The sequence below is a fragment of the Crocodylus porosus genome, unplaced genomic scaffold (genome assembly GCF_001723895.1).
Source record: "Crocodylus porosus isolate Cpor-Errol unplaced genomic scaffold, CroPor_comp1, whole genome shotgun sequence".
NCBI lineage: Eukaryota > Metazoa > Chordata > Crocodylia > Crocodylidae > Crocodylus > Crocodylus porosus.
The window spans coordinates 1,976,463-1,995,006 of NW_017728934.1; the positions used below are offsets into that span (position 1 = coordinate 1,976,463).

Here is an 18,544-nt window from a genome sequence, read left to right on the forward strand (position 1 = left end):
TGACACTAAGATGTGGAGCGAGGTGGGCACACTTGAAGAGAGAGAGAGGCTGCAACTAGATTTAGACAGACTACAAAAGTGGGCAGATGAGAATAGGATGGAGTTCAATACAGACAAGTGCAGAGTGCTGCACCTTGGGAGAAGGACTGCACACCACACATACATGCTGGGGAGTTTCCCTCTTGAAAGCACAGAGGCGGGATGGGATCTTGGAGTTATTATTGACTCCAAGATGAACATGAGCCGCTAATGCCAGACCACAGCCAGCAAGGCCAGCCATACCTGGTCATTCATCCAAAGGTGCATCTCAAGCCGGTCCAGAGGGGTGATGCTCCCCCTCTATGTGACACTGGTCAGGCCGCAGTTGGAGTACTGCATCCAGTACTGGGTGCCACACTTCAAGAGAGATGTGGCCAGCCTGGAGAGGGTTCAGAGGAGGGCCACCCGCTTGGTGAGAGGGCAGCAGGACGGGCCCTATGAGGAGAGACTGAGGGACCTGAACCTGTTCAGCCTCAGCAAGAGGAGGGTGAGGGGGGACCTGGTGGCTGCCTACAAACTCATCGGGGAAAATCAACAGGAAATAGTTAGAGCCCTTTTCTCCCCAGCACCACCTGGGATGACGAGGAACAATGGTAATAAGCTGATGGAGAATAGGTTTAGGTTAGAGATCAAAAGGCAATATTTTACAGTTAGGGTGGCCAAAATCTAGAACCAACTTCCCAGGAAAGCGGTCCTCGCCCCTACCTTGGGTAAACTCAAGAGGAGGTTGGACAATCACCTGTCTGGGGTCTTGTGAACCCAGCATTCATTCCTGCCTGTGGCAGGGGGTCAGGCTAGATGAACTGTACAGGTCCCTCCTGACCCTAGCTACTATGAAACTATGTCTTGATGCAGACATCACTGGGTGAGGCTCCCTGAAGCGTGTTGCACACGGCTCAGGCTAAATGGTCACAGCAGCTCCTTCTAGCATAGGAATCGACAGTACCCAGAGTCCTGGAAGGTACCAGGCAACTGTGCAAAACTGCCTTGTCAACCTCCCCACTCCCTTCAGTCTTCTCCATCCAGTACCTTTTGCGACATTGCTTTAACTCACTGTGAGATACAAAGAGGCTGTAAATCAGGAATCATTGGCTGAAATGCTCTGGCCCACACTCTGTAAAAGGTCAGACCAGACTAGGCTTCTTCTGGTACTGAATGTCTCTGAAACTGCATTTCTTCAAGGGAGATAGGCTGGTTTCCATCACTCTATCCACGAGTTTTCAATGTCCCACTGATTTTTTTCCTACTGTTGCTTGAAGTTAGGTCAAAGGAGAAGTCAGGGTGGAGTAGACATGTAAGTCCTTGCAGCTGCGCAGGAGACAGACACGATTTTTGCAAACAAAGAGCATGTGGGGAAGTGGTTTCAGTTATCAGGAAGCACTAAGGTTTCTAACTACATACCTTGGATGGGGACTCATCTCCTGTTTATCTCTGAGAATGGTATGGGGGTGACTTTGGTTCTGGACCAGATGGGGATTGGTGTTCTTCAGCTTTCACACATACCACCCAAGTAGCCATGACAGCAGGGTGCTGATCACAGCATCCTGCTCCAACATCTTCCACAATCCATGGCAGCATCTTCACTTAGTACTTCCACTAAAGCATTCATAGGTGAATAGTTAATGCCTGGGTTAGATTTCAAGGGCAAAATTTTATTATTATAATGAATGGGAAGCCACAATTCTATCCAAGGGGCTTTTGTCTCAGGTTGTCTGTATATTCAGGCAGATGTCTCTGCTTCAGTTATGCTCAGGCTTATGTTGAAGAACATAATTCCAGTTTCAAGACTTCTGTGGTCTAACATTAACATTTCAGTTCTCCCCTACAATTACGTTGCAACTTCTGTGGAAAACTAGCCACATAAGGACTGGGTCCCAGTTCCTGAAAAGGCAGCGAATGGATCCAGGCCCATATAAATATACGTGAAGATCAGGGTCTCCAAGCCTCTGACTCTTAGAAGTGGGAAGGAAGCACGGATGACTCAGCAGACGATCCTCAAGGGATCCTGTTTATCAGAATAAGCCAGCAAAAGCTGGGAAGGGGCCAGACAGATGCACAGCATTGTGAGCATTCCTGGACGGTTCACAAACCATTGAAAAGGATCCTACACAGTTCTCCCCTAAAATCCTGTGCAAATGTAGGCAAAAACTGAGCTGAGGTTAACCCTTTGCTTTCCAAGTCGTGCTTCATCACAGAGAGCTACAAACCAAAACCCCTGTTCATAATACCCTTGAGCTCTGGGCGTGCTGATCTGCATTCAAACTCTAAGGCTTCAAGGCAGGATAAAAATCTCTCTCTTCCCAACTCATCTGCCACAAAGGAAACTTTATTCTAAGTATGAAAAATGATGGTAGCTAAGTGGCTCCCTTTCGTTTTATCCCACATATGGGGAACAAGCAATTACATGTCAGAATTCAGTCCTTGCAAATTTTAGTCCTGATATAAGGAAACAGCTCTTCACATTGTGCTTGAATTTGTGGTTACAGGAAGTCATTAAGGCAATTACTGTGAGTGAATATTTTTACTTTGGGTTTAAGAGGCTTGTTCCTGACCCTTTCAGAATGTGCCCAGTAGTTCTGGATGCTGAGATACCCCAGGGGACTCCAGGTCCATGCACAAGACTCGCCTGCCGATTCAGGAGGGGTGTTATCCCCATGGCTCCCTTTGCACAGCTTTGCCTAGATAATCTGCAAGCCCCATCCGGTCCTCTTTGAATACTGTGGGTACAGGATCAAGCCCCCCAGAGGCAGGATGGGAGGTTCAAGGTTCATCTTCCCTTGCAACATCACATGTAGGCCACTGTCAGCAGGAGGAAACAGGACTCGATAACCCAGTGGCCTGAATGGAGGATGCTAATCTTAACTCTCATCCGTGGTTTGTTGAGCATGGGGACATGTCAACAGGAAGAGGTCAAAGTCAGCAGAGACTTGCTGGCCCCACTCTTAATGGGCTGTTAAAGCACTTAATCAAAGGCAGAAGCTCTGGTGTCCCATGCAGCTGCCACCGCAGTGCCTGCCTGGTTCTGTCAGTCTGGCCTCAGATCCACCACTCTGGTCTGGCCTGCTGGTTTTCACTTCTACGTGGATTACCCTGGGTGGGAGCAGGCTGGTTCCTGGAGCTCAAGCCGTTAGGGCAGTTCTGATGTCAGCCCGTGCTGGAAAGGCCGAGGGGAAAAGCGACAGGCTGCACGGGAGGTAAGGCCAGTGCCTGCAGAGGGGCTTCCAGGGCTCCCTGTACTGAGCTATCCAGGAAGCAGGTATTGTGCCAGTGCTGTTTCCATATCTCTGTGTAGCTGTCTGCCTCTCTGGCATCTTCTAGCAGGCTCTGTCCAATCAGTCCCTCTGTGCACTATGTTCTCTGGTCAGCTCCCCCCACCACCACCACACTCCTCTGTCTGTATCTGTCTGTCATCCAGGCATCTAAGCCCCTTGAGGACCACAGAAGTTGATACACCAGATCGGCCCCAATGATCTTCTATCCAGTCTCCTATTTTGGAGAGTCATCAGCACAGATGCTTCAGAGGAAGCCCCTCCCCAGATAATCTTCCCTCATTTCAGTTCAACCAGACCTGGAATAGGTAGAGACTGTCTTATGCCCTGATGAACAAATGCCTTGACCATGTTAGTTATGATCACTGTGTGCACTAGGGTAGTCAAGAGCCCCGGCCATGCACCAGCAGTCTGTTGCATGAGGCCAGAGGGTTATAGCACCCTGGGGTGCCTTGAGATCCTTTCAAGGGTGCCACAGGATGCACTTTAGTACTGTTAGGTGTGCAAACACAGTTCACATGATAAACCCAGAGATCAAAAAAGGAATCCATAGCGTTAAAACCATTACCAGTACTTTTCTGTAGTCAAAAAATGAGTGAAAACGAAGAGCTGGCATTTTCCAAGGGGGGCCTCAAGCCTGTTAAGAGGTACCTTGAGTCTAAAAAGGTTGAAAACCACAGCATTAGAACAGGACAGTCCCTGCCCCAGGGAACTCCTGATGTAAATGCACCTCCACTGGTCCCATTCACAACATAACATGGGAAGCAGGCAGGTTCCTTGTCTACCGAGCCAAGTGGGCACTTAGCAATGGGAAAAAACGCAAGTCTCCACGCGGAGGTTAAAAAGTGCTACACGTCCGTGTTTATTATTATTAAATATACAAGCCATTCGCTATTTTTAAATAAACATCATTTTTTAATGACTTCATATAAAATAATTCACCATGTCAGGGTATAAAAAAAAAAAAAAAGAACAACAGTCTGAACCAAACAGTAACTCCCACAAAATCAGAAGCTACTCTCTGATCGGCTAATACACGAGCGAGAATGTGACGGGGTGCCTGGCTTCAGTGCAGCAGCCACAGCTTAGGTAGCTAGGGCCTGATTCTCAGCTGGCGTGAGTCAGTGGAGAACTGTCTATTGCCACATCCATTGACTTAGGCCTCGTGAGGATCCAGACCACCAGTGAGAAAGTGGTATTATCTGGTGCAAGTCTGATCTTGCTTACAACACTATTGTCCACTGAGGTCAGTGGATTGATCTCTGAATTAACCTGAGCATGTAAGATTAGACTCTTGTGGGTGCTTGTAGACGTGCCACGAGGCTGCTCTGATGCACTGTAATTACAGCACTTCGGAGCAAACTCGCTTAATGGAGTCTGCTGGAGCATGTTAATTAGCATGCCAGCCTCCGCATCTCATGTATCAGCATCTCTGCGCTTCAAAATAGGGGTGGGGGACACTTTAAATAGAGCTCATTTGACAAGCTTTAGTAAAGCACCCCCATCACCATTTCAAAGTGCGGGGATGCTGCAGGTGCTTTAATTAGAGTGGCTCTCTGAGCCACTCTAATTAAAGCGCCCCCACCCCCACCCCCGGAGCACGTGTAAAGACACCCTATGTGCCATGGATACCTGAGCTGCGTGTGTATCTCATTCCAGTCACATGCCACATTGCTCTTTTGGAATGGCTTGTACCTTTGGAGTTAATAAATATGCTTAAAATATTAATACTGTGAATAATAAAAACATTGACTTAAATAGATACCCTTCCGTCTTTGGGTAGAATAAAACACAGAGGCTATGACACATGGCCCCAGCTTCCGATCTGGGGCCAGATCTTCAGTGGAGTAAATCAGCACAGTTCTGCAGTTAGGCTGATTTGCACCCCCTGGGGCCCTGGCCCTTCATACAAGTTGACATGGACTGGTGGAGGGTCCTGGAGAAGAGATGAGGTTGACATGAAGATGGCCAACTTGCAAGGTCCAGCAAGGGCAGTCCTCCTACTTGGAGAGGCCATGAGAGGACTCTGAATGGAGTGGAGAGGGGGACCAGAAAATCAGTGCAGGTAGGACACTCTTGGGGGCATCATTGACAGAAGCAGCCTCCACAAACTGAATAACCAGGATTTAGGGACAGGGGTATTTCAACAGTGCAATGGGAGACCGGTGGCCTACTGCACCTGGTCTAGCAGTAACGAGTCCTGGGATCCAATCCTGGTTCTGACTTACTGATTTACTGTGCTATGTGGGCCAGGTGCCTTAACCTCTTCCAGCTTTGCAATGGAGATGGCAGAGACCCCCAGCCACTGAGGGCTAAAAAAGCTCCTAATCATCAGAACAGCAGAGCTGGGAGGGGGCTATACACAGGATTAAAGCCTGGCTCAGATCAGGATGACATCTGCTTGCATCCTAAGCTGCACAGATCACTATCACAATACCACAGGTTCGCCACATCCACAAGGTGCATTGATACCCTGGCAGTGTACAAGTCCCACGTGACCCTAGTGAGATACACACGCGAGCTCAAACGCCAGCCTGGGGCTGTGCCTGCTGCACCCACATTACTGGATAAAAAGTCCTTTAGAAAATAAGACATATTCAGTACGTTAAAGCACAGTCATGAAAATCCGGTCCATGACATGAGACCAGCTCATGCCTATTGCTCCACGCGCAGGGCCTGACCTGCCGCACCCATGGCTGGCCACGCTTGCGCCCTCCAATAAAATACTTTACAGGATAAAATTTATCCAATACATTAAAGCAGAAACATGATTAAGGCAGTTCTACCAGCCCGAGGCCAGCTCGGGGTCCTTAACAAACTGGCTGCAGAGTACCAGGAACAGGTTTCCCTTGGCCAGGGACAGGCAGAAGGATGGAATTAGAGGCACAGGATCCAGAAGGAAGAGGCAGGGGCCCAGAGCACAGGACAGGGGCGCTGAGCCAGGCCACCCACAGTTGCTTACCTCTGGCATGTCCTGCACAGGTGCCCACAGGGCAGAAACACGGGCAAAGCAGTGCATATTCACAGTGCAGAGGTTTGGCTTCCCCTTGGGGCTGGGAACCGGAAGCTCAATCAGCCAGTTTGCTCTCCCAGTGCCAGGTCTCCAGCACCTCTTGGGAATGGAAGAGGGAAGTGGAAGCAAGGACAATGGGGTGCAGGTCCCCTCTCCTCTCTGCCAGGCCCCAACCTCTCAGTGAACGGTGGGGGTCGGGGCAGATGAGGGAGGGGGTGCGATGCACCACGCTGCTGCATTCCAGCCCCATGCATGGGAGCCCCAGCAAGTAGGAAGCCAAACACACCATCCTGCCCCCTAAGTCCTCCAGCCCAGGGTGTGAAGGAAGGAATGAGGCAAACACTGCCTGTCCCAGCTAAAACAAAGCTCCCAGGTACGACAGCTCTGGGGCAAAAAGGGGACACACAGGTGGGGATGTACTGGCCGATGCATGTAGCTAATGGCATCCTAAAGGGGGTGATCTGCCCAACAGGCAGCTGGTGGTCATCTGAAGAGGGGGATCACTCCAAACTGCAGCATGCCGGGGCAGAAAGAGCAAAGGGTCAGGAGACAGACAGGCTCAGCTCATAGACAGGTGGCAGGGCAGAAGTAGCCCTAGCAAGAAGCAGCTAATCCCCCTCCTCACCCACACCAGGGAGCCAATTTAGGAAGGACAAGGAAACCCCAGGTTACTGCCCTCTGGTCCCTCCCATCTGCAGCATCCACCTGGGATCCAGAGTCACTTGCAAGGAACATACTGGGAGCAACGGTGAGCGGGCAGATGCAGTGCAGTCCTCCCTTGCTGCCCGGGCATGCCTCACCATGGAGCTTTCCGTGGCACCACCAAGCATGGACCGAGCCAGCGACTGCTACGCTATCCTACGCGGCGAGAAAGTCCCTCTGGAGTCAGCAGACCCTCTGCACCGTGGAGAGCACCGGCACCACGATTCCAGGCCTGCCTCATCAGAAGCAAGCCACTGTCCTTCCCAAAGCAGGTCTGTGGGGGCCCTGTCTCCTGTTCCTTCAAGGCCGCTCCAGCTCCTCCATTGGCACAAGGCAAGAAGAGCAGTTCGCTGGGGCTTGTGGCAACATGGAAGCTGGGCTCCGGTACCAGAAGTAGCTAGTGTCCTTCTTGGCTTTTTTCCTGATGATGTTTCAGAGACAGGAAGAGCAAGAGCAAGAGACAGAGAGAGCATCATCATCGCCAGGGAGATGAAGGTGGGGTCCAGCTAGTGCAGATTCTCCTCCAGACAGTGCTGAGATTCCCCGCCTCAAGAAGCAAGGGGAGTCCAAGCCCCACACAGCTTCGCTGCCCATGACAAGAGAGGCCCAGCTGGAAGGGAAACGAGATAATGTGACCCCGATGCACTGCCCGCCTGTAGGGAGCCATGGTGGGGCAGGGGGTGCCCGCAGAAGGGTAAGCCTTCACATTCAGCTATGCCCTAGGCTGAGGGAGCAAGAAGTTGGTTGCTATTCTAGTTGGCACGTCTGCCAGAAGCTGCCTGCTCTCTCGGGGAAAGCCGCCGAGCCCTGGGGCGACACGACTGTCTATGCTGTTCATGGACCCAGTGGCACTAACCTGAAACCAGCCTAAGTGAAGCAACACAGCAGGGTTGTAGTGACAGCCCCGGAGATCACAAGTGCATACGTAAAGGGGACGATCAACCCAGAGGCTGAGGGCTGCGGGACTGTGTCGAAGGGGAGGGAAGGGGAGGGCTACTGTGTGACGCTGGCTCCCTGCCAGTCAGTGACTCCACATCAAACCGGTCCAGTTTGTAGGTAAAGGGACCTCCCTCCCCCCAGCCCTGCAAGCACCTCTGGGATTTGAGAGCACACCAGGGGCTCTTCTTTCCCTGCCCATCTTCAGTAGTCATGGCTTCATAGTTCAAACATGGGTCACTCCTTGGCACCTGATAACCAGCTCCATCGGCACTGCTGTGCTAACACGACTGAGCTCAGTGCAGACCCAGCAACTGACCTGATCCCCCTCGGGAGTATCTTTTCACAGAGCGGCTGTCAGAGCAGCGTCACTTGCCAAGAGGAACCAATTTCTCTCTCGTAGAAGCTCGCAGGCATGAGCTACTGCAGCTATTCCCTATTCCGCTTAATGGCACTACACCCACATAAGCCAGGGCTGGATACAGTCCTTAGCCACTGGATGGCTTTAATTAAATTCCTCGTTGCTACAGGTCCTGCACAATCCCTAGGCGACCTGGAACCTGCTAGCAGCTGGTTGGGCATCAGGTGATCAGCTCACAACAGGCTCCCGTTCCCCTCCCAGCTTGTGCCCCAGGCCCTGGCAGTAGGGAGGGAGGAAGTGGGGGGCTTACCTCATAGCTCTCTCTGCACCTGCAGCTGCAGACAGGCCTGTGCTTCATGCAGCAGCCTGCAAGGGGAAGCAAAGCCCAAGGGTTAACACTGAGCCCAGAGGTGAGGCCGAGTGATAGCCGGAGGGAGGAGAGGTATGACAGTGTAATCCTCCCTGCTGCTCTGTCACCTGGCGGAGGGGATGGTGAGGAATTCGTGGGGAGGCAGAGACATGGGTTTGAGCTCTCAGCAGCCAGGGCCTGCAGCCCAGGCTGTTCCTGCATGAGTGCTCTCACCAGCAGGTTCCTGGGCGGTGGGACTGTGTCAAAGGGGAGGGAAGGGGAGGGCTACCGTGTGACATCCCATTACTGATGCTCTGAGCCGAAATCCGTGCCATGGACCTAATAGATCAGGTCTCTCCAGGGCTCCAGACAGAGTTTGAACCACCGTATGAACCGCTCCCGCCACAGTGTGAACTACTGCAGAGCTTAGACCCTAGCTAGGCACCTCGGCAGCTGTCTATACTGCCTCCAAGCTACCCCTAGGACTGCACTGGGAAAATACGCCTCACCTCCCTCTTCACCTCAGGAACTACATGCCCAGAAAGCAACATCTCCTGGTTGTATAACCCATGCCAGAGTCTCCACAGCCTCTTACCTTCCCTCCTGCTGTTCCAGGTCATTCCCTCTCATCTGCAGCTGTCTTTCCAAGGTCTGCATGAAGGAAACAGAGGATGAGCACTGAGACAGGGGCTGGAAGGAAGTCAGGAGTGAAGTGGGGCCATGCTGCCTCAATGAGAAGAGCTGCTGGGTGGGTCCTTTCCCCTCACTCCCTCCACTGGGCAGTGTCCTCAGTGATGCTGGGGGACAGAGTCCTCAGCGCTAACCAGAGCTGGAGATAGGGAATATGGGTGGAGGCAGGCAGGGGACTGCAATGGGAGGCGCTCCCTGCCCAGCAGTGCATCACTAAACACCCTTCCCCACCTTGGCCCAAATCCCACTGCAGTCACAGCCCCCCCAAACAGTTCTGTCCTTCTCTAGCACTGCCCCTCTTTCCCCCAGCACCTCCAAGCAACTTGTCATCTCCTTTCACTGGTGGGGAAATCGAGGCAGGGATCAAGCTCCTGAAGTCAGCAGCAGAACTGGGAACACAACCCAGGCATCCTGACACCCAGTCTCTGCTCTGAGCACTAGGACCCCAATTCAACATGCTCATTAAAGAGTGGGTTGCTCCCAAGGTGCCTCCAGCTCTTGGGCTGATAGTGAAGAGTTGGAAGGAGGTGATGCATACTTAACCCATGAGCTAGCACTGCTGCTGCCGCCCACAGGGCTGTGCCATGTACCCCACAGCTGCTAAGAACAGCTGTTCTCCTACGTGCCAGTACCATGGAGTCCTTTGCACTATGGAGCAGGGATATGGTGGGGAATCTTACCCTGGATTTATGCATGTAGAAGAGCAGGCCTCCCACTGCCAGCAGGACCGCCAGGATGCTAATTGCCAGCGTGTATATCAGGGGCTCCCAATTGCTCTCTTTGAGCTTCGCCTCCTTCCTGCGCCGGTCTGTGTTCGGAGGAATGAAGTTCAAGTCAACCTGAGGCCCTGCCATGCTGTCATCGGGCTCATTGAACCTGGACAGCCCCTGAATTCTTCCCCCCACTCTCTTCTCAGGGATGTGCTGTGTGCCTGGCCCTCTGCCCTGCCCTGCTGGGTGCCAAGGACTCTCCCAGGGGTGCTTTTCAGGAGGGGTTGGGTTGTCAGTGGTGGCTGCCATCCTGGAGAACTGATGCTGTGCTACTGAGATCGGCTCCTTGGAACTCAGAGTTGGGCCAAGCGACAGCTCGCTGAGCAGGGGCGTTCCTGGACTGTCAGCATAGGCCAGCCCCAAGGCATCCTCTGCCTCCACGCTGCCAGGGCCAGGGCTGGATGTGGCATCGATGCTGCTGGCTTCCATCAAGTGATCACTTGGCTCTGTCCCTGTGGGTGCCTGGGCAGCAGAGGTGGCATCTTCCACTGCCCTGGTATGCAGCCTTTTTGTGACAGGCAGTGGATTAGGTGAAGCAGAAACGAGCTTGCCATGCCCAGCCAGCCCTAGCTGCATGCTTCCAGCTCTGGAGGACAGAAAAGGATCCTGGAATCCATTCTCATCCCTCTGTAACATCCTCTCATCAGGGGCTGAGCTAGGTGGAGAGATGGAGAAGCCCTTGGTACTAGGGGGCTCTTGGCCGACAGCTTCAGCAGGGTCCTGGAGGGATTCATTGCTGGTGGACTCATCCCCATGTCCCTGTGATGCTGGCACTGGCTCCGATTCTGCAGGTGGTGAAGACGTGGTGGCAGACGTGCCAGCCCAGGGGCCCAGGAGCTCTCTTGTACCTGTGCTGCTGTGTGTGCTCCTGAATGCCTGAGGCCTGATGCTGCCATCTAGTTTGGTGGGAGTCGGCAGGGTATCAGGCAGGCTGTGTGGTGGGTGGGTGCCGGCAGCAAATTCCTCGCTGCCTTGGCGGGCTACAGTGGAGGGGAAGGGCTTGGTGACAGAGGCCGGAGGGAGAGAGGTTGAGGGTCGCCCAGGGATGGGACTTGCTGTAGGGCAGTTGCAGTTCTGGGCAGCCACACCTGAAAGAACCAGAGAGAAAGAAGGGCCATAGAGTCACCAGCCTCCAGAGAGAGCAGGGGACAACCCCTTCCCCCTGTCCCAGGGCAAAGCCTGAGCTTGGGCAGGCTGATGCCAGAGCCACAGAAAGGGGCCCAAAACAATACGGAGCTCAGAGAGCCCAGAAAGAGGGGTTAGGACACAACATTGGGCAGAGCAGGGACAGGCCATGGGGAGTGGAGGGTCCCGGAGGAGTGTAAAATGAGACCCGCCAGGGAGTCAGGGAAGAAGCCTGTGAGCTGGGTGGAAGGAGCAGTTAGTGGTTAGTAGGAGATGTGCTTGTTTCCTGTGAGCAGGGACACGGGCATGGAGGGAAGGCAGCAGAGTGAACAGGCTGGCATGGTCCTCACAACAGCAGCCCCTAATCCGGCAGGGATCTGAGGTTCAGGTTGTCGCCAGCAGCAGGGGGCCCAGCAGCAGGACCAAAGGGAGGGGCTGTTAGTTTCCCATCGTCCCCTCGACTCAGACAAGACACAGGACAGTCCCAGCTTGTGATGAACACAGATGATGGATGACAGCTGCTTCGTGGTAAGCATGCAAACATACAACATGGAACATTGACCCCACGGCGGCAGAGAGGAGAACGCTGCCTCTTCCACTCCAGCACAGCAGTGCTCCCCAAGGGGTAGCCAGGCAGCCCTGCAACTTGCCTGGGAGGCCAGAAGCACCGTCCCCCAGGTGGGGAACACTGAGGCACAGAGCAGTGAAGTGACTTAGCCAAGGTCACCCAGCATGTCAGTGGCAGAGGAATCCAGGCTTTCCAACTCCCAGTGCTGCGCTCTTGTCTCAAGCCCAGGCCTCAGGCCTGCAGCCCAACCTGCATCAGCTCTGCGGTTTGGCTCTAAAGGTTTTCATGCTGCTAATATCTGCACCTGCCTCTGAACTTCCTGGTTTCAGTTCAAGTCAGAAATAGCAGAGACGAGAGCGTCATCCTCCATCAACACGGCCAAACACACAGCCCTAAATGTGCAGCAAAGGGAGGCAGAGACTTCCAGCCCATCCCCCCGCAGCTGAGGACCTTCCTTTGAACTGAACCTTGAGCTTCATTTCTGAGAAGCAATGGGAGCAGCATATACCTAGGTGTGCACCGTGAATGTTCACTCCCGCATCTCTCCACCCAGGGAGGTGCAAGCAGACAAATGCAGCCCAGAAACATCAAGAAAAGCCCATGTGTGGAAACAAATGCTTCTGGGTGTGCAAACCCATGTGCACACATAGACACACACATCAGACAGATGCATCCATAAAGCTGCAAACAACATGCACATGCGTTCAGAGGGAAGAAGCTGCCCTAGGGTCCTTACCTAGTGATGAGGTCTCCTGTTTCTTGGAGGCTGAGCACAGCTTCCTGTAGGTATCACTGCAGTCCTGTCTGAAATCTACTTTCTGGTCCAGGAGGTCCTTGACCTTGGAGAAGAACTTCTTCACCAGTCCCAGCATCTCCTCGGGAGGGGTACTGAACTCCTTCACGCAGGCCTGGGAAAGCTAATGAGAGAGCTTGGCTCAGCAACCAGAATATGGACCAGATGGCAGAAACAATGTTATCGCCCCGCTTGCACTGACTCCTAAACATTAATCAGCGCCACATCCAGAGTATGACCTGACTCTCTTCACACAGCCCCCTGGAAGGCAGTGGTGGGAAACCAGGATCAGGCCCACCGAGTCTGATGCAGCTCTCCCTCAAATCAAAGGGAGTTTTGCCACGTCCCCCAGGGAGAGCAGGATCGGGACCATTCACCCACTGGGCACTAGGCTGCGGCAAATGCAGGCAGAAGAACACCAACGAGATGAACATGGCTGGGCTGGGTTTGCCCAGGGGTCCGACTGTGCCCTGAGTCCTCTGGTGACTTCTGCCTAATGCAGGTTGCAGGGGAGCTCACAGGCAGAGGAAGCCTGATGGAGGCAGCTGGGCGCACAGCCCATCGCACAAGAGGTTAAATAGCATTGATAGTGTCCTGTTATTCATAATGTCCATGCAAAACTGGGAACTAGCTTGCATCTAGGATTGCCCAAGACACCATGCTGTTCAGAGACCCCCACCCAGCAGGATGGCTCTAGGGTCTCTCAAGACCTCCAAAGACTCTTGAGCACTTCCACTGCTCTGCCCAAGGGAGGCTCTAGCAGACAGCTGGGACTGGCTGGGAATCTTCCCAGCTCTGTGGTTTCGGCTCTGCTCTTTCATCTGCCAGGCTGGGATCCTGCTAACCATCCACCCACAAGTCCAGCTTCTCTCTTAATTAGCTCCGCATGGATTTGATCGTTCCTGTCCGATAGTGACCACAGTTCATGGTTAAGGGCATGGCCCCTGCAGATCCCTGTGTTGTCCCTTCCCTGGCTTAGACATCCTCCCTGCTTCAGAGACCAGAAGAAACCAAGCGGCTCCCTTCCACTGAGGGCCACGTGCCCTCCTCCTGGTCCCCAAAAGAGCCTGGTATCTGGAGGTACCTCTTTCTCCTCTTCATCCTGCTCCTCAATGCATATTTCTTCATTCTCGTCAATCTTGGTGTACATCTCTCTCACGTTGTTTGCTTTCTCAAAGTTGGATGAGTTCTTCTTGTACACCATTTTATCCAGGATATTCTTCAGTTGCGGGAAAGCTGCCTTGACAAAACAGATCGGCTTGTTCTAGGAGGCAAAAAAATCAACAGGTTAGTGTCCATTATGCAGGTGCACGATGCAGCTCAGCACACCTGCATAGCCTGACTTGCACCTGACCCAAATGGAGGGGCCCTGTAGAAGGAGCTGTCAGGTGTGTTTCAGAAAGTGGGTGACCCCAAACCAATGCATTTTTCATAATGAAAGGTATAAAATTCCCCAGAAGTTTCTGTTGCATCACAGTGACACCTACAAAACCCAGTTATAATTGAGACCTTACCAGGCTAAGTCCTGGATATACAGCTATTAAGAGACTCATGGGCTTGCTAAATGGCCAAAAGGAGGGATTACCAGCACTATTCTGCAGGTGGGAAACTGAGGCATGGAAGGATTAAGTGACTGTGCAAGCTCAAACAGGTTGTCTGTGGCAGAGCTGGAACCTAAACCCAGATCTCTGACATCTGAGGTATTTCAGCCACAAACCCTTAGTCCCCTAGACACCTGCTTAACCTCCTCCCTGACCACGGGCCCTCCATTCACCGTAGCCGGTCCCCAGCTGCCATGCACACTACAATGTGACCTTATGAGGCCCGTCTCAGCTTCAAGCAGCAGATAAAGTGCACTCACCAACTGCTGCTCATCAATGTACTCAAAGGAGACCTTGCAAGCGTTCATCATCTGTGTGTCAATCTGCAACAGAGAACCACCAGGTTAGACAGCAACTCCTTCACACTTCCATCTAACCAGGTGCCAGATCTGTCTGAGGCCTCACAGACCCTGGTTAGGAGACAGCCTGCAGTGCAGGATGAGCCCAGCTATTCTGGATAGGACCCACTGCCCCATGGGGCAACCAGAGTCAAAGGCCTGATATTCCAAGCCCCAGGCATGCTACAGCAGGGCTCACTAGCAGTGTGGACTCAGCTCTTGAGGTGCTGTACACCTGGCACAGGCATTCGTCACCTCAGCTACAGAAGGAGCAATCACTTCTGGGTGTCCAGGTGGATCTCAAACCCAGCCAGCACTCTTACTCTGCACACACCCTGCAAGGGACAGCCCAGCTCGTAAACAGACAAATGTATCCTGGCTGGACTTTCTGCCCCTCGCTCCCGCAGCTGTCGCTCCTCCCCCTAGGGGAAAAGAGCTTTCTCTGCAATGCTCTGGGATCCGTAGTGCTGGAAGGTGCAAATGGCACGATGCATTTTATTCTGTACAATTCAGACGGTCCAGAGGCAAAGCAGTCAGAAGGTAGGCGGCGCCGTGCTATGAACAGGCGTAGCCCGGTTGAGAATGTCATCTTGGGATTATTCCTAATCTTCCCCCAAACAAACAAGGAGATGCCTGGGCAGAAGAAACCATTAAATCCCCTTTCTCCTTTCCCCTTTCTCTTTCACGTGCTGAGTCAGCAGTTTACACACGACTTCACGGGGGTCCCAGAGCCGCAGGACTCTCTGTGTCTGAAAGGACCCCTGGGCCGGAGAGGTTTTCTGTTTCAGAAGGCAAAGCTCCTTTGAGGAGTGAGAGAATGATTTGGAGCCTGCATTTCAGGCTGAGAAGGGACAGGGCTGCCAGGAGAGCATGTCTTATTGTGAACAATTGCTTCATTATCTGCAGAGGGAAACAGGCCTGCAGTGAGCGGGAGGTTACTAGAAAACATTTATTCGGAGCAGAGCCAGGGAGGCTGCGTGGGTAAGGAGGGGTGCAGGGCTGCGATCGCTGCACCAGCCTGAAGAATGCCAGAGGGAAAGTACCTCTGGCAGCCCAGAAACCATCAGGTTTCATTTGAACTACCTAACTCCAGTCTCTGTGCCCGACGGTTGAGATGGCTCACCAGCCGCCGGAGGGAGGGCTCCGCTCAGCTCAGGATGTTGCAGGCGCTGAGACACGGGCACCTGTGCCAATGCAGCAACCCCAGCTTAGTAACCTAATGCTTTGACTGGCAGCACCACATCTGGATTGGCAGCCTGGCTCCTGCCATGGAAGCTGAGCCCTTGAAGTGGCAGCAGCATATGGAGCCCGAGGTTAAGCATTACCTGTCTCTCTTTTAAAATTCAAGTGACTGCTGTTCAGTTGAGCTTACACCACTTGGCACCTGCTCGCAGCCCGCAGCCCACAGCCCTGAAAAGCATGCTAGCAAGGCCCTTCTCAAAGTAAAATAGCACTGCACCACCCCCTTCCAGCTGCTTCTCTTCCACTTACATACTTCTCTATCTATCCCTCCCCATACACACCTCTCTATCTGTCTGCCTACGAACTATGCCCTTACACAGTCATTTGTCTGCCTGCCACCTGCCCTCATGGTGAAGATTAGAGGGGGGGAGCTGGACAGGCAGACAGTGGATAGACAAGCACGCAGCGTATATGGGGAAGGCTGGGTAGAGCAACAGAGAGAGTGGGGAGAGACAGTGTGTGCAGGATACGGATGCATGGGGAAGGATGGATTAACACACAAGTGATTCTTCCTTGCTTCCCTCTGTCCCTTCCTCTCTCTTCTGACTGCTGCCACTCTTCATCCTTCCCCACCACCAGTGAAAGGGAAAGCAGCTGGTGGCTGCAAAGCTCCAGCCCAGCTCTATTTCTCTGCTTCTCGTTCTGGCTGCCCTGTGTTCATGGCCCGGTCCCAACAATCCAGTCCACCCGGCTTGACAGAGCTGATTCCCGCTCACAGCACAGCCCCATCTCTCCCGGGCACAAGACCTCCCTGGGAGATGTCTCCGCTTCCCTCGGCTCCACGCGGCACCTGCCTCCCCCTTGTTTTGAAAGGTGCCTGCCTGGGATGTTTCTCTCCGCGGGGGTGCTCTGCTTGGGGAGCTCGCCCTGCTGTGCTTGCTCACGTGGAACATACGCACTCATCCCAGCTGGGGCAGCTGGTCTGTCCCAACGGTGCCACAGTTCCCTGGCATAAACAGCAGCCTCGCTACTTCCAGGCACCCACCTCAGCAAGTGCCACCCTCCCATCAGCACGCAGCGCTGGCAGCTGAGGCAGGCACGGACCAGCTTCCCCTGGCCCCGGGCTCCGGCCTAACTCCATCCTGCTCCAGCTCCCCGGGCCATCCTGGCAGGCACAAGACTCACCAGGTCCTGCAGTTCATTTAGGTGCTTGTCGGTGATGATCTGGTTGCAGTAGTCTCCTTTTTGTGTCCAGCAGCAGGCCACGAACAGGAGAGCCAGCCAGGCTCTGGGGATCAGGTGTGTCTTAGCAGGGGAAAGAGAGATAGAGGAAGTCATACATGCACCTTCCAGCTCGTGTGGAAGAACCCATGCCCCCAGGCACCCGCGGCAGCTCCTTGGCAGTTTCCTGCCTGCTCAGTATCACAATAACGTAACCAAAAGCAACGAGCTTTGTTTTGCATTAATTTGTGCCAACAGCTGGATCTATCACAATGCCCCAGGGATGGGCCTAAAGATCCCCTGTCCCAGACACACAGGTACTCCCTGGACTGGTTTGCTTGCTTTCTGCCTTTCCCCAGGTACATCTATCTAGCTCCCATCTGCACTGTTAACCCATCTCTCACTGGTGCTAGCCCCATCAGCAGCGCAGCCAGGGCACATGACTGTCAGGAGACACGTGCCTTGCCCAATGCAGAGTGGGGCATGGCCTGGCACTTCTGGTAAGTCACACGTGGCATTGCTGTTTGTGGGCTGTTGCAGAGAAGAGGTCAAGACAAGCCTCCTTCCTAAGGGGCACCACAGGGTTAATCCCTAAGCATTGCTCCCCCCACCTGCTCCCCCATCAAACCCCTCCTTCCTGTCCTCACCCCTGTAGCTGCTGTTTGGAGGGAGCAGGAGGTCAGCGGAGCAGCTGAGCTGGGAATTCCCCAGCGCTGCCTTCTGCTTGGTCGCAGTCTCAGCGCCAGGTCCCCACCAGACACAAGTCTGGGCACGGCTCCGTGCAAAGCAGGAAGCTGGCGCTGCCACTCAGTGTCCCTGTTGCTAGTTTGCACCGTCTTCGCTGCCTCCCTCTCCCCTCGCCCTTTTCCCCCCAGCCCTCTCTCACCCCCCTTCCTCCTCCTTTTCAGTCCCTTCCAACTCCCACCCCACGCTATTCCTCTGGTCCTCCCCCGCTCTGCATGCGACCTCTCCCGTCCTGTCCTGCAGCCCCGTCTCTGCTCTGCTGACACCCTGGAGTCCAGCAGCCGCAGCTGTGTCCCCCTTTCCCGCACCCCTCCAGGGAACAGCCCCCGGCCTGAAGGTCTCTCCTCCTCCCCTCGCCACTCCTGAACACAGGCTATGCCTGGGCGGCAGCCCCACAAACTCCTTCGCGTGCAATGTGCAATCAAGCCAGTGGGACTCGCTGCCACCAGGAGCCCGGAGAGGCCAGGATTTAAGCAGGATGCAAAGAGGGAATGGCTCTTCCATGGCCAGCAAAAATATCCGGAGCCCCAACAGAGGGAGGGGCTGACAGCTCCCCTGCTTCAGGGCAGCTCTGACCTCAGAAACCCTGGAGGTCAGGAGGAAACTTTCCCTGAGGCCAGCGGAGGTATTTCTTGCGCCTGCCCCCCAAGCAGCTGGTGCTGGGTCCGCTCAACCCTGCACCCTTCCTCGAGCCACGATGCAGTCCCCGTGCCCCGGAGCATCAACTCCAGCGCCTGCCAGCCCGAGCCCGCCGGCTCCATCCATCCTCCCGCTGCCTCCTGGCCCGGGGCAGCTCCCTCCCCCCCGCGCCGCCTTCACGCGGGCCCGGGCGCTGCGGCTTCC

General features: G+C 54.0%; 1 protein-coding gene across 2 annotated transcripts; it reads right to left on the reverse strand.

The window, feature by feature from the left end:
* Window positions 1–7,442: 7,442 nt before the first annotated feature.
* On the reverse strand, window positions 7,443–17,533 carry CSF1 (colony stimulating factor 1). 2 transcript variants are annotated; one of them, XM_019546270.1, is made up of 8 exons: window positions 16,922–17,530; window positions 14,477–14,539; window positions 13,700–13,879; window positions 12,559–12,739; window positions 10,040–11,217; window positions 9,265–9,320; window positions 8,631–8,686; window positions 7,443–7,633 (listed from the first exon to the last, which is right to left on the reverse strand). In XM_019546270.1, the coding sequence occupies exons 1-7, from the start codon at window positions 17,072–17,074 to the stop codon at window positions 8,632–8,634; spliced, it is 1,866 nt and encodes a 621-aa protein (XP_019401815.1). In that variant the 5' UTR covers window positions 17,075–17,530; the 3' UTR covers window positions 7,443–7,633; window position 8,631. The 2 variants fall into 2 exon arrangements, 1 of the variants encoding a protein (XP_019401815.1); XR_002103065.1 differs by lacking the exon at window positions 7,443–7,633 and having other exon boundaries at window positions 8,644–8,686; window positions 9,265–11,217; window positions 16,922–17,533.
* Between the last annotated feature and the right edge of the window lie 1,011 nt (window positions 17,534–18,544).

Coding starts and splice junctions, on each gene's coding strand:
- CSF1 (XM_019546270.1), bottom strand. CDS start 17,074: ATGACTTCCTCTATCTCTCTTTCCCCTGCTAAGACACACCTGATCCCC. Junction 12,740..13,699: donor AGGATGAAGAGGAGAAAGAG/GTACCTCCAGAT, acceptor CTCTCTCATTAG/CTTTCCCAGGCCTGCGTGAA. Junction 11,218..12,558: donor ACAGGAGACCTCATCACTAG/GTAAGGACCCTA, acceptor TGGTTCTTTCAG/GTGTGGCTGCCCAGAACTGC.